This window comes from Neopelma chrysocephalum, unplaced genomic scaffold, assembly GCF_003984885.1.
Source record: "Neopelma chrysocephalum unplaced genomic scaffold, ASM398488v2 Primary Assembly neopelma1_124, whole genome shotgun sequence".
In the NCBI taxonomy this organism is placed as follows: Eukaryota; Metazoa; Chordata; class Aves; order Passeriformes; family Pipridae; genus Neopelma; species Neopelma chrysocephalum.
Window position 1 is genome coordinate 3,458,868 of NW_020897786.1, and position 23,459 is coordinate 3,482,326.

Sequence of the window (23,459 nt, forward strand, 5' to 3'; positions counted from 1 at the left end):
GTGTAGTGCTAGATAATTTTTGACTAGTAATAGCACTCGTTATGTGTGGTAAGTGCCATAAAATAACGAGTTTCAGGACAATCACTGACCTGCAGGATTGGTCAGGAAGGAACCTTTGCCTCGTGCTGTGAAGAATCAGATGAGGACCTTATTTTGATGGTGATTTGCTCTGATCCATTAGTTTTGCATCACTCTTGTGCCTTTTAAACCCAGAGATCCTGGTCTGACTGCTGTAGCCCCCCCCACAGAGAGCTCCTGTCCCTCCACTGCACCCTGGGGGAGAGGGCAGTTGGTGTCATACAAATGGAATTGTTGGACTCAGAGTTTGCCATCTCACCTGCCCTGTTCCCATTTGGGGAATTCCTTCAGAACAGAAAAGGGGACAATGGGGCAATGGTTCTATAATTTTTTAAATGCAGGTTTTCATGTCTTGAGCCAGCAGCTGAGTTACCAAGGGCTCTGAACACTGGACCACAGTAGAACACTGTGTCCCACGGGCCCCTCTGCAACAGTCTGGTGTGCACATCTCTACCCCAGTGTGCAGGAAGGGATTATTTTTTAAATGGATCACTGATTCATCTTTTTTTTTTTCCCAAAGGAGAACTTCTTGTGAATTTGTGTGTCTATGAGTTAGTACTGTACTCCTTGCAATAATACCCAGGGGTACAGTGTTCATATCTCAGTATGGCAGAAACAAAAGAATCAGCTTAATCCTTTATGTAAAATATGTTTGGGGTTTTCTTTTACTTCCCTACAGTTCCTATTGGAAGACTGTTCAAAAACCTCTCTCAACTCATGGTTAGACTTTATCATTTCTTTGTTTAAACATATTTCTGGACATTGTCTTATCTGGTTGTAGCTTCTGCTGGTTTTTAGCACAAATTGCTTTGGGCTCATAGGACCTAAATACTACTTTAGTAGGGAAATTTTTATAATTTTTAAAAAATTCAGTATGTTTTATGTGCTTGTTCTGTAGGAGACACTGAGATGGAAAAGTGAGAAGCTCATGTACTTAAAGTTCGGTAAAATCATGTATAAGTGACTTTGACTTTAGGGAGTAAAGATGAAGCTGCAGAAAAATCACCTGCTTGAAGAGCAAGCATACATAACTCTCAGATCATGAATATGATATTAATGAAATAAAATAGCCTCATTTGATTTATCTAAAACTTTGTGAAATGCCTGATTATACTTTTTTTTTTTTACATGTAAATTGTCATATTTTAGAGCCACTTTTTAGCAGAACCTTTACATTTAAATGAAATCTGGTCACTCACAGGATGACCTCAGTGTTTTTAATGGACAAGTCTTTTGAGTGCTCTTCATTAAGACTGGTGATGGGTAACCAGTCAAAACTGTTTGTAAAAGAGACATGTAATAGGACTTCATAATATTGAACCTTTCAGCTTTCTTTTTTTTTTAATTCAAAAGAGGTAGAGGCAGATTAAAGAAAGACTGGAAAGCTGTAAATCTCCTAACACCTTGTCATATCACCTGCTATTAAGATCCTATCACCTGTTATTAAAATAGTGTTCTAGTTGGCAGCTCTTTAAATTTTCATAAGATTAGTGAAATGTTTTGGAAGTGAGGCTTTTGCTGGCTCTGGTTTCCTCATGGAGATTCACCTCATTTAAAAGCCTGGCCCTGTAAGGAAATGAATTCTACTGGACATTTCTGATTCTTATGCCCTTAGAGTACTTGGCTGCTCTGGGTTTCTTGTTGTGGTTTTTTCTTTTGTTTTTTTTTCTGGGAGGTTTTGGTTGTTAATGTTGTTTTGGTTTTCTTTGCTTGGCTGTTTTTTTTTTAATACACAAAATGCAAAACCTAACCAGGGTCTGGTTAGGGAAAAGGTAAATATTGATAGGCAAGAAAGATGTATTTCATTGCAATAAAAGAACATTTTTAAAACATTTTAAAAGCTACCTACAGATTTTGGAGGTCAAGTCTCACTGAGAAAAGAAAATGATGGGGGATTTTAGGGCTTTTTGATTGCTGCTGTGTAAAGGTGCTTGAAGCAGTAGAAATGTGCAATAAAGCAACATCAGGGGCACTTTTTTGCCTTGGTGCACTGCATTCCTCACTGAGAAACAGCTACACTGAGTAGGAAAAGCAGAGAAACTGTGCTTGGGCTGTGGATGAACTCCTGTACTGCTCAGTCAACCTCAGTCCCTGTTCTGGGGTTACTTTGGTAACTGAGCTGAATTTGATACAAATTTGCTTCTCCTTTTTTTTTTCTCTTCTAACAGAACCTAGATAATATAGGGCATATTGCTGGTTTTATTGCAAGCCATTTATGCTTTGTTCATTAATGGTTTTATTTAACTCTGCATTATTTAATCCAGCCTCAAAACAAACTTATGCACCCTGGCAGTCTTCAAGGCAATATTGCAATAAAATATAGTACCATGAAATAATTACTGGCTCCTTTTACACAAGAATTTGTCTATTACAGAGCTAACTTTTATCCTTTTATCAGAATTGAAGTCAAAGTGGGATTCAACTATATTTCCTGGGAATTATGCAAATCCAGACGAAACAAGTTACGTTATGATCTGTCAAGAAATGCTATGTGTAAAGTGAAAGTAGGTCATCAAACTATCTTTTGATTTAAAAGCCATGCTTGATTTGATCAGGGTCTTGGAAAATTCATCACGGGTTCTCCAGGATTTTGAGTAAAAAGTATTTTCCATTTGATACAGTATTGCTGTTCCTGTGCAAATGTAAGTAGCATAATAATGGCTCAAGGTTTTTGTGAGGTTATCCTTTAGTCAGATCCTGGTTTCATGTTACCATTTGGTGCTTATATAGATTGAGCAAAATTGCATTTGTTGGCAGTTGCTTCTTCCCAGTCCTGGCCACTGTCTGACTGTTTTTACTCCCATGTTGCAGTATGAATATATAAATTGGTTCTTAAAGCTGCAGCTTTTTCCTCCTGAAACTCAGGGGGTGTTTTGGCTATGGTTGTAAAATAAGTATGATGACAAGTTAAAGGTGAGCTGTGTGTCAAATCTCCATCGATGTTCTGATGCAAACAGCATTTTTAACTCACTGATTCTGTTAACTCTTCATACACTCACAGGGATGAAAATACATAAATATCTTGCTGACTCAGTCTTGCCCAACTCCCCACCAGTCTTAGTTGTATGGCATGGAGAACAGAAGTGCTGCATTTGTAAAACATTACCAGAGTGGAGTTAATGATAGATCTCATCTGGAAGCTCATTTGCTTCTCTCCAGTACCAGATTTTGGATTGCTTCATGAGTTGATGTTCTAATGGTGTTTTGATCAAATGATCTTACACACATTGTGTGCTTTGGCACAGAACAGAACATCATTGGTGATTTTAAAAAAGAAGCCTCTGAAATAATTTGCTTGAAATATCACCTTTTAAAATGCTGCAGCATTCACTACTTAGCATTTCTTAAGAGCTGCTCACTCAGCTCTATGGATCTTGTCTGTCCTGTTAGCTGCTGGTTTACATTATCTTTAGTTTCCTGGCTTTTGTCTGAGGCTGGGTTTTTTTTAATTTGGAGTGATTTTTTGACTGATTTATATTATTTCCTTATTTATAAAACTTTCCAGTGAAGCTGTTGCAGGATCAGAGTAAACCTGCCCTTATGAAACTATGCATACAAGAGGCAGAATACATATGCATCGTCTTGGAGGAGAAATAAATTCAATGGATGTAAGAACTCCTGTTTCACAGCAGCTTTGCACGTTTGAGCATTTCTATTCTTTCACTCTGTGGTTCATTCCTCCAGTTTTTCTCCTGTAGGGAAGTGTCGTGCCTGTACCTGTGAGATCAGTTTGATTTCAGAGCTGTGCTTTGTGCAGGATGACACTTCCTCCTCAAGGGGTGAAAACCTCATTCACTCCACTCTGCTGCCATTCACAAGCTGCCCTCAGGAGCTGGCCTTCTCTCCCACAGGACAGCTGATCCTGGAGCCATTCCTCATGTTGTGCTGTGTGTGGACACTTGGCAGAAAGTTCAGTATCAGCACAGTTCTCTCTCTCTCTCACTATTTTTTGTTCAAATCACTGTAGAACTCGATATAAAGCAGAGCCGACCTAGGAATTTGCAGTAAAATTTTACAGACTGGTGGAAAAGGTAGTAGACCACCTATTTCACTCTGTTCTGTCCTAAACCTGCCTTCATGTGACATAGGAAATGAAAGAATAAAACTCACAGCATGTGCATTCTGCTGTTCTATAAAATCATTTGTAAGAGCAGAGACTATTAACCCTTCCCTACAAGCAATGTTGCAGAAAGTTCCAATACCATGAGCCAATGAGCAGAGCTACCCCTGGAACCTAAATGCACCAGCCATCTGTCTCTGCTCTCTGCAAAGTATTTTGAGAGGCAGTTAAGCCACCCAAATGCTGAATTTGAGCATCAAGTCCCATTAGACAAGTGAACGATCTCCTAGAAATCAATGGGAAATGTTCCGTTGGCTTGATTTTATTGTCTTTGCTAGACTTGAGATGGTAAGTGGATAATTGCAGATTTGTTTAAGGGGTATCTTACCTCCAAGAAAGCAGCAGTGATCCCATGTCAGACTTCCAATTCCCTTGATTATTTAGGGCACGAGGACAGACGGAGTGGGGCCGTTGCTCTTGGAAAAGGAGCAGGTTTGTTCTCAGGGGCTGCAATGGTGACCTGTCGAGGCAAAGCCTCTGTTCTAAACAAGCTAAAACCCCCAAGGGGCCTGCTGTTAGCAGGGCTCTGTCAGGCCACTGTATAGCACTAGAAATGAAAGCAATAATTCTTGGGATCAATTCTTGCCAGAAATGTTGGATTGATAAGAATTACGAAAACTCTGGTAATGTTTATTTGTTCAGTATTTAGTTTGTGCTTTTCTAGCGGGACTCCCAGTGGCTTAAGTGTCCAAACAGAACAGACAGGGTGGGTTTTGTGTCCATAATAAACTCAAATACAGTCCACAAAATAGCAAATGTGTTCCATGATAGCTTTGATCTTCCTTCCAGCCAAAGTTATCACGTGCATAAATGACAAATGCTTTCCAGGACCCACCTCACCTTCCCTTATGAGAGAGTGAATGAACATGTTAACTATTTATTGTCCATCACTGTGTGTTTTCTGCATGAATGAAGTAGCCAGGAGAAAATTGGATGATTCACCTCCGTGCTTCTTTGGCCAAAGGTCTTTAATTAAATTGGAATTAAATTGCTTTAGTTCCAGCAACTATGAAATGTAATTATGTTATTTAGACCTTTGCTCCATCATGATTTTAATCCAACTTAGAGCTGTGCTTCCAAAAAAAAAAAAAAAGAAAAAAAAAAAGTCAGTCTTGTACCCCTTTCCTGTATCAATAGATACTTGTTTTACCTTCCTCTCCTGTACCAGCACTGCCAATTTTAAGGCACTGAAAGGAAATGATGCGAGCTGGAAATGCATCCATTATTGCTGGGGTAATACAAACACGTTAGTTCCTCCCTTCAGGCTTCTCTGATGCAGTTAATCCACTCACCCCTGTGAAATCTGCCTAGAGAAAAAGGCAGAAATGAGGAAGTGGGAGAAGCCAGAGGGATGGCTGGACCTGCCCGTCGGGAATCACTTGGAGCTGTGGCTTTTCCATTTACCCCTTGACACCAGCCAGGCCTCTGGATGGTAAATCATTTCCAAAGTGATCAAAAGTACAGACCAGTTAATTTGTGGTGCTCTGACCCTGAGCAGCTTTAAGATCCCTACAAGTGGTCTGGGAAGCTGCTGGAAGGTTTTCTTGGCACCCCTCATCCCTGCCAATTCCATGTGATTGGCAGGGATAATTGGAATGCTGCTGTCGGTAACAGTGGTCAGGCAGATGGTTGCAACTACTTTTGCTATAAAGGTTTTCAGTGTGAGTGGGTTTTAGTTTATATTAGTAAAAATTTTGCTTGATTAAAAAATAGTGTTTGTTGTCAATGACAAGAGGCAACTCAGGTTAAAGTAAAATATAAAAAAAATATGTGCACTGTCAGCAACACTGGTTTATGATCTGACCTCTTAATTTTAAGTCTTCCAATGGCATTTTTGCATGATTTCTGCAAGGTAAAGGGTAACTTTTCTTTTTAATCTTTGTCTTCATTTGCATATCCCTCCCTTTCAGCTTGCTGGTTAGAGTAACTGTGGCTGCTGTTTCCTCCAGCCTCTCTAATTACAGGATGATTGCTGCTGAGGGCATTGCAATTATTTGTGAGATTACACCTGCCTTTTCTTAGTAAATGAATCATCCTTAAGTGACAGTTTGACTGTTGATTGTGCTGGAATTAAGGAGGACTTAACCAGCAGGCTCAGATCTCACTCAGTGCAGTTCCAGACAATGTGCCATCGGTGTCAGCACTCACAAGGTGCTTCCCCCTGTGCCTGGTAACAGGATTCTGCTACACAATCCAGGAGGGAAGAGCTGCTGCTCCTGCCACTTTAGATGGAGGAGAGCAGGCAAACTCAATAATTGATACCAAGCAGGGCTGATAGCACACCCAGACACCCGAGACAGGCTGTTGAACTGCCTCAGCTGCTGCACCACTTGCTTCTCCCCTCCTTGGAAGAAGCAGGTGTTTGGCCAGGATGGTTCTCAGCTTGGGAAATAACTGCTTTTCCAGTAGTTGACAGGACAGCAGGACTAGGAGAGTCAAGCTAGTTATATATACTCTTGAGTTACCAGTCTGATACTCTTATTTTGTCACTAGCTGATTTTAAAAGATGATATATTCTAAATACGTTTACGTTAAAGGGGGAGAACTCACATGGGGGAGAACTCACATGGGCCTGTGAAAGAGGTGGATAATCAGGAAGAATGTTTTGGTGGTTGTTCCCTATATATACACCCTCAGGAGCTCCCTCTAAAACAAGAAGTTGCATGCTCTGAATTTATGAATGATGCTGTCAACTGATTATCAAATATTTCATTGCCACCAGTGTTCCTAGTTTTGGATGCAGGGCAGAATTTCCCTTAAATATGTATTAGATAAGATAGTGGAGGTTAGGGGATATTCCTGTTAATGGGATGGGAGTGATTATTTATGTCTCTTCACAGCACCTGAAATTGTAACTGGTTTTGTGACTGATTTACAAATGCATGAAATGCAAACTCTTCCACTGCTCATATGTTCTTTGGTGAAGTGTGTGAATATTCTAGGATAACAGAGATGTTCAAAAAGTGAATTAAACCAGTGTAAATTCAGTCCCACCACAGAGCCATTTAGAATGCAAGTGAATGCTTGTAAGCTCTTCTTTCATGGTCAGCGAGCTCTGTGTCACATTTTAGTAAGTTATTTCAAATTCTGGGATAGCACAGGGAGAGCTCAATAGTTTTCCTGCTGTTCAGAGCAGGGACTGTCCATTTATCCATATTCCTGACAACAGGAGTTTGGAGCCTTTGCCAAAGTGACCACAGTGCAAAGTAATTGTTAGCAAAAGGGGTTAATAAGTAATAAATAAACACAAAACTTTTATTATTAAACCAGTTGTCTCCAGTAGAGAAATATTTCAAATTAGAAGACATTTTTCTTCATCTGTTATTTATAGTTTTCTACATCCACTTATTGAATATTTTTGGCCTATACCTCACTTTTTGTGTTTAATTTTGTTTCCAGTCTGGTCATTCCACACTGGAGAAGTATTTCAACAAGCTGGGTTTTTTCTCCTGGAGTTTCCCATTAGCAATAAATTTTTTTTACTGATAGGCTCGTCCTTAGGATATTTCAGTTCTTTTTAAAGCATATTTTGCTTTCTGAGTCAAAAGCAGATGATACACAAATGGTATCTTTAATGTTTTTCTGTCAGATCTGAGTTTCCTCCCAAAAGGTTGAAAAAGAATTCTTTGCAGTTGTTTTCAATATTTCTGTAGTACAATGACACCTTTTGTTTTTTAACAGGATTGCACATTCTTCACTCGGAAGGAAATCCTTCGGTGAGTAAATTGTATTCAACTTCTATTTCATGATTCACATGGAAGGGACTAAATATCTGACTTGTGAGGAAAGCAAACAAAGCCAGTTATTTTGCATGAATGAATGAGTGTAGGATGGGACTTAAGATGCACTTATAATGTGTATTTGTTACAAGGAGACTGATGGTGATTAGCTCAAGGTCCCAGACTTTTCTGTGACTTTGCATGGAAAGGACTTGCTGCTTTTCTGCTCAGTTGTACCCTGAGGGCACATCCTTCACTCAGGGCAGGTCCTGGTATGGGCTGAAGTGTGGGGAGGACTGCTGGAGTTTCAGCTGCAGAGCACTGAGAATGTTTCAGTGCCAACTTCCCCACAGAAAATCACAAAACTTGGGATCACTGTTTGCAATAAAAGGGCCTTGGTTTTTCTTTTGTAGTAGGGATGGATCGAGCCAAACTGAAGCTATTTCTGCCTATGTATATGCTGACTTCTTGCCATGGATCCTTGATCCTTCTGACCAGTAAGGTTGAGGATCTGGGAGAGTATGACATAGATCCTGTCCTGTCACTACCCATGTTGTTTTTCCCAAAGATTTTTGCCCCAGTAGAGGGGGAGAATAAATCCAGGGTATGTATCTAGACCTAGGAACTCGTAATGCTTCGGGTTCTCAAATCTGAAAAGCTGCTCAGACAGGAGAAACTTTGTTTTCATAAACATTGGGAACAGCTTTGAGATCAAAAGTAGACACGGTCTCTGAGAGAAATGTTACTTGCCTCTGCTGTGTTGCTGTAGAGCTCAGGAACACTCCTGGTCAGTGGCTCTGTCAAGGCAAAACTAGTGGGGTGCTTTATTTTTTGTTGGAAAAGTAGAGGTGATATTTCAGCTAATTCCTTTCACAGCCTGTCCTCATTACTCCTGGAGAAGTGATGCTCCCACTCCTCAGCAGTGCACAACACCTGAGACCCCTGTGCAGGGGGAACATTGCAGCACCACTGCCTGGGGATGTCCTTTAGTCCAGGTCCCTCTTACGGTTGTTACAGTTTAAAATCCAGTCACATTTTTGTGAAGGACCACGATGTGACTGAGTCAGAATATGTGGGCAGGGAGTGGGTGGGAGATTGGCCCAAAAATAAGCTCAGCTTAATGCAGGCTGGCTCCTGCAGAGATCCTGGTGCTCTCAAAGTGAGCCAAGGCTTTGCAAGAGTGTAAAAGTACAAGTACCACAGCAGGGATGGAACTTTTTCAGCAAAGCATTCCTCAGCTCTGAACCTCGAGGAATGGCACGTAATCAACAGCTATAAACAAATCTCGTGCTGTGTTTGTGGTATCCTGAAAAAGTTATGGAGCTTCAATCAAAATGAAGGGTCATTTTATGCTGTCGGGGTTGCAGCAATGTGAGTTCTGCTTGAGAACACTGAATTTGGCAAGAGCAGAATTTGCCATCACAAATTGTTCACAGAAACAGCTGTGAGTCCAAAATAACCGAAGCTTTGTGGTTTAGGTGTTGGAAGTGATTGGGTGATGTTTCTGTGCCATCATTAGTTCCAGCATTTGGATATGGAATAAAAGATGTCCCCATGCAGCCACCAGATCTCAGATACATACATTATATAGCCAGACAAAAAAAAAATCCCAAATAGTTTAATTTCCTGTATAAAACAGACCTTTCGCCTTAAAGTCTTAAAAATCAACAAGTGCTTTTCTGTTTAACAGGGCTGCCTTGACATAGAACTTCTGAAATAGATTTGTTTGGATTGGATAAACTGAAAAAATTGCTTTATTTTTCTAAAATTTTATTTAAACTCAAATTTGCTAAAGCTTTTTAAACAGTCAATTGCTTGTATTTGTACTGTGTTCCTGTGAGGGGAAATGATTATTAGTTAAGATTTTGACATATTACATAAGGTTCTTTTTGTCACTTTGATCTGTTCTGGGAATTATGGGTGAAGTGATTTGTAAAGTCTGATACCATGTCATCCTGCTCTTAGGAGTAATTTCTTCTTCTCCTGTGGGATGATCTCTTAAGGAAATATTGGAATTAACCTGAAAGAATAATTGACTTCCAGTGCAGAAAGCAGTGACTTATTTTGGTACATGTACACCTAAAATATATCTAGAGAAAAATTTGTGGACAAATAAGAAGCATAAAACATGTGCAATACAGGCCCAATTTAAAGCATGTGACATAAAATGTGACCATATTTATGACAAGACTGGAATATTGGCGGGGGAGAATGGAGTCAGAACTGTAAAATGCTCATAAAAGAAAGGAAATAAGGAATCAAACATCTTCACTGAAGTTGTAATTAGGAAACTGCTCGATCTGAATAAGCAAACTTTTTATTTTTATAATCTGGAAAACATTTTCAGACTAAAACTTCGAACCATCATGTGCAACTGAGAAAATATGGAAAATGGACTTTGGAGAATACACTGCAGATTTCAAGAACAGATATTCCAAAGCAATGAAATTTGAAAATGTCATTGCATGGCAGGCAAACAGGGATTTACAGTATTGCAAAATCTGGCTGTGGAACGAAGAGTCAGCAAGTTCTGTTCTCTTTTTCTGGGCTACAGGGGGTAAAAAATACTTGTAGAGAATGAGTTTGCAATGTGCAGCTTTGACAAGGAGATAAAACCTGGCTGAAATGAAGAGGTATTCCTGCATGGAATTGTCACAAAACGTTCCCATGCATTCTTCAGTTTTCCTTGACATGTGAGACTGAGGTAAAACTTAGGTTGAAGTTTGATACCAGGACACTGGAGACAGTAAAAACAAATTATCTGGATTTGCAAATATTCTTTTAAATAACATTATTTTGGGGTTGGTTTTTGGTGTGTGCCATATCCAAAACCTGAGGCTGTGCTGCACACAGGACCTGGGGCAATGGGAAGAACAGGTCCCAGTTTATCCCAGTAAGAGCCCTCTGTTGTCCTGCAGGACCATGGGGAGCACAGAAGAATATCTGAGTGGAAACTGAGCTTGATTTCTGCTGTGTTTTAGGCAGATTGCACAGTACTACAAACTCCACAGTGCCAGGCAGAACATTACATGGATCTCTTTAGTAACTGTGTGGTTTGGAACTACATTTGCAGGCAGATGATGTGCAGTTTTTTTACCCTTGCATGGCAGGCGTGACAGAGCTGAGGGGTCACTGTAATTCCTGGGGCTTGGTGATAAGGAAGCAGCACTGAACTGGGAGAGAGATTCTCCTGCTTTTCCAGAACAAGTGGATGCTTTTCTACAGGAGCAGGTTTGATGTGGGGCAATGGGTGGGATGGAGACTGAGGAATTGGAAGCTCCTCCTCACTTTCTTACTCTGTCACTGCTCTGTGTGAGCACCTTGGACAAGTTACCACTGTAATTAGCCTGTGTTACCCACACTGAATATTTTCATGCCTTTTTAAGTATGAGGATAATATTTCCCTTGTCTTGTCAGTTTAGATTGAATACAAATTACTGTCTAAGGAATAGAGTAGAATCAAGAGGTGTCTCTACATGTCTGAGGAGAAGTTTTACCAAATAGATATAAAATGGGTTATGATCCCCTAGTTAATTAGCACTTACTGATTTAGCATATCCCTGTCTCAGTGAAGAGGGAGCTCAGTACTGCTGGGAATTTGTTTATGCACTGCAGAACACTCCCAGGTGTGCTATTAAGAAGAGCAGGACCAGTTCTGTTTAGGCTGAACTGAATTTCTTGTGCAGCTGCCAAGTTCAGTGAGATGATCCAGCAAGGAGTAACCTCACCAAAACAACGACAAAAAAAGCCCTGTCTGGCTCCCCATCATTTGCATGACTGTTAGTGAGGAAGAGGTACAGTTGTGTAGGTGGGGATGAGGGGATTAACATGGCAGCTTCGATTTAGATTGATTTAAACTGATGTAAACCAGCACGAGGTTGCAATTAGGTGAAATGGGCTAAGTGTTTTTATCTGTCCCTACAGGGAAAGTAGCCCCATCAAAAACCCAAACAACAGTAAATCTATTTTCTGCTGGTTTAATAAGCTGAATCAGCTCTCTGAGGGATCAGATGAGTGCCAAAGCTGGCACAAGAGCCAGAGTGAGCAAATGCAGCTGAAAATGAGGAGAGGAGAGCCAGGCTTAGCAAATCCCTTCCAGTGAGGTGTTGGATTGACTCACACACCGACTTCAGGGTGCAAGACTGTGGTGTCAGCATCAACTTAAGTCAACAAAAACACAGGCTGTGGTCAGAGGGGTTGAGGACACAATCTTCTGATTGGTAACCCGAGTGCAGATAATTTGCAAATTATTAAAGAATAATAGAACTTATGAATTTTAAGTGAAGAAGGAATTAACACAGAATGGGAAAAAATGGATCTAGGAGAAGAATGAAGTTAGACTGTGCCTGGTGAAAGAGAAGGATAGAACCCATAGCTCACTCTTGGTGTTTGACAGGCATTTATCACCAGAAAACCTGTCAGGACACAACTGTGCTGAATGGAAGGATGCAGAGCACACTGGTAGACAATCAGTTCATAAGTGCCCAGAATACAACACATGCTCTGAGGCAGCCACTGTGGATTTGTTAAAAGCAAATCTTCCTTTGAGTGGCTGCTCTTGTAAGTCAGAGAAAAGAATCAGGTGCCACATATCTTTATTTTGGTAAAGGGTTCTATGTATTGCACTTGTGTGAGTGCACTCACCTCTTGATTAAGGTACTGCTGAACACAGAACATTGGTGAGAATGGTAAGAGCTGCAGCCACTGTGAAGATCAAGATTACCATTTTCAACTGTGCACAATATATTAAATTATTAGATTCGAAGTGAGCCAAAGGAAATCTGCACACTCGACGGAGAAAAAATTGCAAGTGGGGAATGGAACAAAAAAAACGGGGCAGGGAGTTGGTGACCCAAGCAAAGTGAGCATAATTTTAACAAACACACACACAGACCCCCTCCAATGCTCTTGCAAAAAAGGGAAATGTATTGCTACCATGCATTGGCCTCAGCATTGTTTATAGAATGTGAGAATTCCACTCCAGTCAGCAGCGTTGGGACCTCAGGAGAAACAGACTGCCCAGTTTTGGGCATCACCAGTCAAAAAAGATTTGTTGTACTGGAAAACGTCCCACAGAGAGAAACATGGATGAGAAGTAAAAATGACACGTGAAGGAAGGTTGGAAAAACACTTTATTCACAGCAATGAATCTCTCTCTGGAACGTGCCTCTCTTGTGATTGTAAATGGGAACAAATGGTTGAGTTGTCTCTTAAAAGGCAGTATTTGTGCTCCTCAGTTCTGTAAATCTGATTTTCCAGCAGACAAGCTTTTACTCCAGTAATAATGGTTCTGTGCTGGCCAGCCCATCTGTTTCTGCTTCTCCCTGTGGACAAGTACAATTTGGCAAATAGCCAAGCCCTGAAATGCAGGTGTTCTGGGGTGTCTGTCCCAGCCAGAAAGCACAGAACTTGTAAATTAAAGTTGTATCACTTGAGACCGACTGAACTGAGCTGGACAAGTGCCAGGGGAGCATGGCACTGACTGACTGAGCTGGGCACCATCTGAGAAGTCAGCAAACCTTTGAACCTCTCTGGAGAAGAAAATGAATTAATTATTCTGTTTCGTTCTCTTCCCTGCCTGTTTCTTGGCATGTTTTTGATGGGTGAAAGGTGAGGTGCAGAAGAGCCCTTTGAGCCAATCCAGTTATCATGCTGGATTTTAAATCTGAAACCTGCCTGAGAGTTAAGGAGTGAATTCCTTCGATAGCTGGAAAACTTTCCTTTTAAGGGAGCAAATGCAGCAAACTGCTTGAGGTGCAGCTCCGTGTGGAGCAAGTTGCTGTGCAGATGGAGGGAGGGGTTAGGACACAGCTCCTGCTTTTCTTTTTGAAAGTTTGGGGTTCAGATGCAGAAAGGGGAAATTCCCATATTTGTCAGCTTTGGGGAAAAAAAAAACTCCTGGCCAAAAGAATATAGTTTGAGGGAACTCTGTACTCTTGGGAATGTTCCTGAGTTTTAGGCAAGAAGCTACATACTGGAAGAACATATATCCTGAATCTGCTGTTGATCTTCTGTCTGAACATAAGGAAGCACTTTTTTCTTTTCTTTTTTTTTTCCTTCTTCCTGTGAGAGTGACCAAGCACTGGAACAGGCTGCCCAGAGAGGTTGTGGAATCTCCATCCTTGGAGATACTCAAAAGCCATCTGGACGTGGTCCTGGGCAGCCTGCTGTAGGTGCTCCTGCTTGGCAAGGGTTTGGACCAGAGGATCTCCAGAACTTCCCCACAACCTCAATCATTCTGTGATTCTTTGAATCACCAGCAGAAAAGAGGCCTGTGAGCAGGGTTTTGAGTGGTGCTTCAAGGAAAGAAAAACATTATTGATCTGCTTTTATCTATGCTCACTGTGCATCATGTAGTTCTGGGAACAGCAGAGTACATGTATTGAAAGTCAAAGCCTTCCTGAGTATGACTAGATCTTTTAGAATAAATATTATAAATTGTCTGCCAAAAACATTTCTCCTAATTTCTTTTTAATTTTACTGCAGATGATTTGGGAGGATATTTATCTAGTATTCTCTTGAATTAATTTGTACTGCTTCATTTTGCATTGCAGAGATGAATAAACACTAGACACGTTAACTAAAATCCAGCAGAAAGCTCATCTATCCACCTTTTCTCATCCTATTATGCTGCCTTTCTGTAAATCTGATTTCTGTGTTCAGTTATTGTATTTTATTGATATAATGAAAATAGCTTCAACTAGAAAGCATAAAAGGGACAAGGCATATCAGCCACAGAATTCCTTCACCTTTCAACTCTTCCTGCTTGTGCTTCTCACTGTTCTTTGTTCTTTATGTATTCATCAAAGTGTGGCAGTTTAGTGAGCTGTGGTTTCAGTTTCTGTCTGAAATTCCTGGTTGGTACCTTCAGATGTGGCATCGAGTTTCCTGTCGTTTTGGTTTTAGCATCACATGGTAGACCCCTGTCTCTAATAGACTGTTCTAACCTCTTGCAGTCCTTGGAGGCAATAATTCCCTGAGGAATTGGTGCAGCACAGAGGTTTATGCCTCAGTTACTGTGTGCAACATTTAACTGTTGTTGAAAAACCAGTTTGTGCAAGTATGGCATAAATTTGAGACCCTGGCAGTATTTCCCTTATCAGTTGCTGACAGCCCCAAAGGCTCCTCCTTCCTCCGTCTCTCAGCCCCTGATTAAAGAACCTCCTTCTCTCTGAGCAGCTTTTTCTCCCCGTGTGGCAGATTGTGGGTTTAGGTTTGCCTGGCTGTGTTGCCCTGTCCAGTCACCCGTGTGTCCATGTGTGTTAAAGCCCTGTAGGAAATAGGATGTGTGCAGCTCCCCACTGTGCACCAGAGCAGGGCCACAGCCTCTGCAGGGGGTTGTAAATCAGTTCATTCCCCCTGCAGTCTGTGCAATCCCAGCTCAGATGCTGCTGCTGCTTCTCCTTCCAGCCATCTCAGTCTCCAGGGGCTCAGAAGGGCTGATAGTTCAGACCTCAATGTTTCCAGGGCTCTGGGATTTTATCAGTGCTCCTGCTGGTCTCTGGAGTGGTGAATTCTTCCCTGTGTATCACAGGAAATCCTGCTCCAGCTGTTCTGTTCAGCTCTGGCATCTGCACAGGAGCCTAGAGCTTTGGTTGTGGTGAATAACCAAAAGTGCAGCTGAACAGCAGCTGAGCATGTGGGAAAAATCCCTCTTTTAAATTTAGAAAGACGGCATAAACTCAGGGAACAAGGGAACCAGGAAGAATTTATTCAGCGCACCGGGTCTTTCTCTCACCGAGTTTCCGGGGGAAAAAGACCCTTTGGGCTTACATCTTATACATTTTATAGTTTCACAAAATCCCACCCTTTTTCAGATAAGTTTAATATATTCATTTTTGCCTAAAAAGGGTTATTTTCTCTGAAAAGGGGCTTTCCCTTTCTTCCAATTGGCTGCAAGGCATCCCCCATCAAAGATGATGGATCTTCCTTTCTCCTTAGCCCAAAGAGAGAAAAGAACCCCTGTGTGCAAAATGACCCCAAAAGATTTTTAAGAACTCTTGCATTTCCCTTATCCGGCCGAAAAAGACCCTGATACTCAAGTCCAGTTTTTGGAACTTGGATATCTTACAACTTTGTGATATGTCTATATAAACCCCCATATTTTTATTTCTCATAGAAGGGCTGATAGTTCAGACCTCAATGTTTCCAGGGCTCTGGGATTTTATCAGTGCTCCTGCTGGTCTCTGGAGTGGTGAATTCTTCCCTGTGTATTACAGGAAATCCTGCTCCAGCTGTTCTGTTCAGCTCTGGCATCTGGACAGGAGCTTTGGTTGTGGTGAATAACCAAAAGTGCAGCTGATCAGCAGCTGAGCACTTCTGTGGCCCTGCTGCTGGCACAGGTCCTCCCATCCTGTCCAGGCAGTCTCTGCTCAGCTCATGGCACAGCTCCTGTGAGCTCCTGGAGGGACTGTCCACAGCACTCCCTGCCCTCTGTCATTGCTACACTTGGACCATTTGGCTGTTTCTTTTCTGTGGGCATGCAGAGCAATCTAGAGTTTACTCTTCGAGATGGTCTTGATTGTAATGGTAAAGTCTTTGAATGCATTCCTGTTATTTAGGAATAAATAGGATGTATGTTGCTGAATAAAATAGAGCATAAATCAAGGGATTGTTGCTATGAAGGCAGGACCAGAACTGGAGGAGATGTTTGTTCGTTTCTAAAGGCCACTTTAAAACCTCTATTTATTTCTAATCAGTGAGCCATTACAAGCTTTTATCTTTGGTTTTCAGCTCTCCTTCAGTGCAGAGTTCCTATTACAAAGGCAGCCCAGCGAGCTGTAATGTGTTGTCCCTACATTTAATGGTGGAGATGTGTGGATACCAAGCCAAGGAAGAGCTGCTCTGAGCTGTAACACACCCACCGGTGACCTTGGGTGCACTGTAAATCAGAGACTGACTTCCCCTCTGTGGCAGTTTGAAACTATGACACCCTCAAAGCTGAATGCAAATTAAAATTGCCGTTACACTGCAGGATGTAAGCTGAGAAATCTTTTTTCAGGTCTCCTCAGGTATAGCTGGAGGCTCTGCTGTGAGTTTGGAGGCATCAAACCGTGTCCAGCAAATACCCACAAAGTGTCAGCCCTGCTGACTCCAGGGTGCTACACCCTGGAGAAGTGGGGACACGCTCTGCCCCAGCTCCTTTGCCATGTAAAATACCCCAAGTGGCAGAAGGAAAGGTGACATCAACCAGAAGCAGGCTGTGGGGGCAATGCTGTGTTGTGCATTTTTTGTCCTGAACACAGCTTATTTTGTTTTCACTGGTTGATGGGCAGCTGAGTTATTTTCGATCTGCTGCTGTCTGCAGGGGTAGGTCTTGTTCTGCCCTTACTTTATTGATTAATTTAATAGAAAAATTAACACCCCCATTTTCTTGCTCTGCTGTTGCAACTGCTTCAGTTACCTCAAGGAGCTGAGTGTGAAAACTTTTGTATTTTCAAACACCTCAGTTCCCTGAACCTCACTGCAGATTGTGAAGTGTTAGTGCTTATGCAAGGGACCTGAGTGGGTGGGGGGCTTCAAATTTCTGCAAGGGCAGATCAGCAGTCTGGGTTTAGGCTGGATTAAAGTGATACAGAATCACAGCCTTAATCCTTGAGTGTTGTACATGAAGCTTAAACACGTACCAGTACCTGTGGGGACAGAGCATCATCAGTAAATTAAATTTACCATTAAATTTATGACTATTTTGCCTCCCACCCTCCTTTGTGGCAGGGAAGACACTGCCTATTTTTCCTCTCCTTCTTCCATGCAGAGTAAATGAGGCATCCTGGTGACAAAGAGAGCACATCCAGGAATGGGAAATGCTTCTGCATGCATCCAGAAGAATCTTCTAGAGCAAATATAACTGCAGGACCTGTAATGGTCACTACTGCAAAGGCTGATGGTTGCAGCTCTTGGGCATAAATGATGGTCAGTGTCTGGTAATGGCAGCCTTTCCAAATGTGTGTTCAGACAGCACTGCAAAACCTGACATTGCTTCCCTGACAGACCCAAACGTTTCTGAGTGTAGGACAGGCAGCTAAAGCAGCTTTGGGTTATTTTCAGATGTGCTTCTTGTGAGGAGCACGCTGAATAACAGCACAGAAAGCCCTTCCTCCCTAGGTCACAACTGCTCTGACGTGCTCAGGTCACCTGGGAGCCTTCTGCTTCTACAGGAACAGGAGAAATATCAGAGCCTTTCCCAGAGGTTTGTTTCTTTTTTGTTTGCAGTCAGTAATTAATGGTATTGAGGGATGTGTCAGAACAGTCAGGAATCAGAGCAGCATTTGGGAAACCATCACTGGGTGTGACTCACAGGATTTGTCGTGGTGCACAACCCCACAAGCTGTACTGATGTACTGCACAAAGGCAGGAGGATTATGGGTGTAAATAACCCTGATATCTACTGAGCTTTACACTCTGTTACAGAACAGTTGATCAGAAATGCACTGTTTCTTTGCCAAAAACTAAGTACTCACCTGGTGTAACAGAAGTTATTCAAGGAAACAGGAGTGTTGGTGGAACTCCTGCAGAAGGGACTGTGTTTCCAGTGATAGGTGGCTTTCTTGGGATCCTATTAAGGGGCTGAGTTATTTTTTCTGTTATTTTTTCAACCTGTTTTCTACAAAATCCAGCATTTGATACACTGGAAATCTGGTTTGACATAAAAGAGTTCATTGTGTCCCTGAAGAACCTTCCAGCATCAAGACCTTCCAGTGGGAGAAGGTGTTACTGGTTTTTGTTGTTCAGTTGGTCAGGGGGTTTTTTGTTTGCTTTTATGTTTTATTATAAAGGACAATGGAGCAAGTGCAACACACTGTGTGTTGGGTTGGGAACTGAAGCTGGAGAAATCTTCTGGCCCTTTTCACTGTGGTGTCAGCTGTGATAAGGCTGTTACAAATAAGAGTTGCAGGATCTTTGCAGACAAAAGCGTGGGGAAGACTATTTTATTGCTGTAATTTAGTTTGCAGGAGTCAGATCACAGCCACTTCCTACAGACTCCATTGGATGCTTTAGTGTGAAATGCACTCAGGTGAAAAGCTCTTATACCTACAGATCTTTGATGTGGGGAATTAATGGAAGAGTTAGCTGGGGGGGAAACAGGATGTCAGAGCTGCCCTCAATTCTGCTGCTGATTACTGGCACATTTCTCTGTCCAGCAGCTGCCTGCCAGCTCATTCTAGCAGAGTCTAGTCTAGAACTGAAAACCCACATCCCTCTTTAAGCTCCTGAAGGGATGGATGAACTGCAGTCTAAATAGGTGGTTGTAATTTCTGTGGACAAGATGGTGAATTCTGTCAGCAAGAAATGCCAGGTTTGCTTTGCACTGATATTGCCTGTTATGGAGAGACAAACCTTTGTCCTGGGCAAAGGAATGGCAGTGAGCAGCTGGGCAGAGCTGGGCCTGTCCCCTCTCTTTGATCTCTCTCCATCTAAGTCTCTGTCAGGGAAATAAGATTGTTGCTTCACAGCAAATGGCACCTGGGACACAGCATCACAACCCTTCAAGTGCCTTACAGAGCTGGTTTTTTAGGTTAGAATGAAGTTGCTTGCTCTGTAGGTATTGTTTCAAAATTTCTTATTAATTTGGATGAGCATCATAAGAAGCTTTTTCTGTCAAAATAATTCTGAGTTCCAGATCACCGTGAGCCACAGTGGTGACAATGAAGTGCTTTTCTATGTGCCTGTAATAAATACTTCTTATTTGTCATCTTAGTATCGAGTCTGTATTGTAGCACTGTGTTATTCCCAGTACTAAAGTAACTTTAAATCCACATTGTTATGGCTGTTTCTTTTATTACTGTTAATAGGTGTTTATTTTTGTGATATGCTTGTATTTCAGTAACGCCCCATTTTTAGATTTGTCTTATGTTTATTGCAAGTAGAAAGGGAACCACTTTTTTTTTTTTACAAACATGAGGTTTAAGAGTTATTATTGACAACTGTAGAAATTCCATACCTTGCCTTTCAGATTGATGTAACGAGCTTAGTAAAGTAGGAAACACAGACCACTTTATTCCAGTCCCTTCCCTCTCTTCCAAAAGAGAACTCCTTGAAGATGCCCAGCTTGGTGTTGGGATTCACAGTCCTGTTGGAGGACACAGAGCAAAGACAGGCAAGTCTAATGCTGGAGGAAGCAGAGAAGCAAATCTTGGCAGTTACAATAAGCAGGGATTGTCAGCTCCTGTGTTTTGAAGTGTTGCCCACAGTGGTTGAGTCGTGCCAGTGATGAGTGCTTTATTTTCTTGAACACCATTTCAGCATTCTAGCTTTTCAAAAATAAGAGAATCCTTCGATGGATATTTGATTGGAAAGGTTTGCTTTCTTCTAAGTGCTTTGAAGCTGGTTTTTCTGCTGTGTTTAGAGGTGTCCTTGTAGCTGCTGTTTACAAGGGAGAAATCAGCTGCTGGAGAGGGAAATGGCTGTTGCATCTTGAATTACCCAGTATTTATGAAATGTCAGGGTGAGCTGTGGTGAGCAGCTGAAATGTGCTCAGATCAGTGCATATCTAATTTCCTGTGGGGCACAAAATATTGCTGTGCAGTGGGAAGGGATCCATTCCCTCAGATGCAGAGAAAACGTGTTCCTGTGCTTCATTTGGTGTGTTCTTTGTGGCACATCATAATCATGAGAAGAGAGATTATTTTCTTCTAGTTTTTGAAATGAATTACCCTCCTGGATCTGAAATGGCTCAGTTGATGTGGGGATGACTGAGGGTCTGACTGCAGCTAAAGCTGAAAGATGGAGGGGTTGGGGAGGCATCACTTTGTTACTGGTTTATGTTCTGCTCTTTAAAACATGATCATCTCTGCTTGTAATTGTTAGTACACCGAGTGAGCAGGCAGGAATTTTTGCTAAAAGGAAAATAAGTCACAAAATACAGCTTTTTAATATATACAGGAAGTACATGTGGCCTAATGAGAGGCCAGGATAGTCTGTATTAGTACATAAGATGTGACAAAGTGACCATTTTCTGCCCTGAGCAGTTTATGAATTAGGTGTCAGACTGAACTTCCATGTATGATAAGGACTACATTTTAAAGTACCTGATGTTTTCTGTGAACAGCAACTTCCTGATCATCATTCCTCTCCTTTTTACTGGCACTGGACAGAGGACTGACAGGTTCATGCTGAATAGATTGACTGATCTTTGAGCACTGGGATACATGTGTTCCCTCTCCAACCTTTTTGCTCTGTTATTTGACAGAATCTTGGATTCTAGATACTTGTCCACTAGAATTAAATATTACTATAATCACTAAAATTAGAAAATCAGCAGAATTAAATCCAACACATGAATTGCTTTTACACAGGTAATGTTTTATGTACCAGGCAATTTCTGTCTGTAGTTTGTATGAGAGCACAAAATTTGAGATCCATTGGTGAGTTTGAATAGGATACCCATTGTGCTTGAAGTGTTTCTATTCCTAGTTTGAGCAAGCATCCCAGTGACAATAAATGTGTTAAGATAGTTTTATAATTCACATCCTGCTTAATTTGAGGTTTTCTTTACATAGGGCTGTTTTCTCTTGCCTTTCGGGCTGTGCTTTTGCACTCATTCACTGGAATATTTGGACACAGCAAATAAAGGGTGGGATTAACACTTGTTAACTTAGTTCAATTAGTAATTTGAAGTAATGCTTCAAATAGTAGAAATATTTGTGCAGTCTTTGCCCAGTTTGTGCATAAGACTGAGACAGTTTTATAATTTACTGGTAGTCAGCTTCTAAATATTTAGAAACTGTTATTTCATGACCTTTGACTGTTCCTTTCCCAGCATTCTTACAAAACTAAACTGGATTCTATTAGCACAGCAAGCGAGCTCCAGAGAGCAAAACTAGGTTTGTGAATGTTGGACTTGCATCTCTCTGTAAAAACATTTGTTTATTGCCTTTAAAATATCCTGGTTTATGAATAAGCTGTGCCAAGAGTGACACAAAACTATGTGAGACACAGTGAAGTGGAAATGCTCTGTGTGCTGTTGTCAGCCAGTGCTGGAGCTGTACAAGTAAATCTGTGGTGTTAGTGAGGCACAGAGAGGAAAAGGGCTGTTTTAATTCACAAGTGAGCTCTCCCAAGGAATCTTTTGTCTGTAGCATCAGAGTTGGATGTTGTTTGGCTTTGAAATTCTTTGAGCTGTTAAACAACAGCTTCTTGCTTAGTGCAGCTCAGTCTATACTGAGCTGTGATCCTGGGATACACTCCCAGTGTTAGTGCCTGGGTTCAGGCCCACACCTTTGCAGTGCCTGAATGTTCCCTAAATACAGATTCTGTGGCCACGAGGGTGTTGGGAGCAGTTGTGCTGGATGCTGCATCAAAGCTCTCCATTTGCAAAAAGATGGGGAATTTGGCGGGCTCAGACTTGTGCACTGAGAGTAAATGATTAGAGCTGCAAGACAGATTTGTGTCTGATGACTTGCATGGATGGAGTTGGTTCTTTCAAATTGGTTATTGGCTCTTTGTTTCTGCTTGTTTCCAGGTTGCACGGCCGGTACCATGAAATGGCACCAAACGTTGTGCCCATGGACTACACCAAGGACCCAGATGTCAAACTACCTATGCAGCTCATAATAAACATGCCTGAGCTAAAGGTATCCCTTCTGACTGCTTACAAACTGTGTCTGCACTTATGTAGCTCGTCTGCCAAGCGAGTTTGATATCCTGAAGCAACGTGGCGTGCTGGGCTCTTCCCCTTCCTGTCACTAGTCTAGGGCAAAACCAGCCCCAGAAACTGGAAAATGTTCAGGTGGATGTCTTGCTGGCAGAGCTAGTTGGGATAGATGTTAATGGGAAATGAATAGGAAATAAAATCAAATTTTGTAATTTCCCCCCTTTGTGTGTATTGGTGCCAGAGAAGCCAGTGGGATTTCTGTGTGAAGAGCTCAGAAGTTCTTATCTCAGTGTGCTGATTGGAGATTTGCAAGAGGTGTGCAGAACATTACCAAGAAAAAGGAAAGGTTTTCCCCTTTTTTTCAGCTGCCTGAGCACAATTGGGAGTTTTCCTTTTTCATGGAGACATTACATGGTAGTTGGTGGAGAGACAGTCCATGAGAGAAGCAGTTGGCACAAAGCAATCAGTGAAAAAAAAAATTGGGGCACTGTTTGTTTTTATTCTTGTATCAGTTCAACCATTTAATATGGTTTTAACAGGACAAGTATGGATTTTTAGCATTTATTTTTTCAACAGTTCATTGAATTATGTTGTGTTTGGTCTCATGCTCTGTTTTTTAATGTATGCTAATTAGTTGATGTCTTTAAATTACTGTAATGTGGAAACAACTATTTGTTCAATCTGATAATTGCATGAAACATTTCTAAGCTTTTTAAGAACAATGCCCTAAAAACCTTGTAATTGGTGGCCTTCCACTTGATTTTGATGATTTAGAAATTCTTCATTAATGCTGTACTTTTTTTTCCAAATATCTGATACTTTACAAGCAGAAGCAGCGCTTTAGAAATTCAGCTGGGGAGGAGGTTAAGTCAACATGAAGAGAAAAACACTTGAATTAGATTTCAAGTTGAAGTTCACAGAACTCATTGTTCCTTTAGTGCCACTCTTG

At 41.4% G+C, this 23,459-nt stretch overlaps 1 protein-coding gene across 2 annotated transcripts in view; it reads left to right on the forward strand.

Annotated features, from left to right (window-relative positions):
- Positions 1 to 3,862: 3,862 nt before the first annotated feature.
- The window catches only part of CIB2 (calcium and integrin binding family member 2), a 34,644-nt gene continuing 15,047 nt past the window's right edge, over positions 3,863 to 23,459 (forward strand). The window contains exons 1-3 of one of the 2 annotated variants that reach the window (XM_027698093.1): positions 3,863 to 5,630; positions 7,880 to 7,914; positions 22,379 to 22,490. In XM_027698093.1, coding sequence (XP_027553894.1) covers positions 5,628 to 5,630; positions 7,880 to 7,914; positions 22,379 to 22,490 — 150 coding nt within the window. In that variant the 5' untranslated portion in view covers positions 3,863 to 5,627. The remainder of the gene's footprint in view (positions 5,631 to 7,879; positions 7,915 to 22,378; positions 22,491 to 23,459) is intronic. The other variant, XM_027698092.1, reaches the window with a different exon arrangement.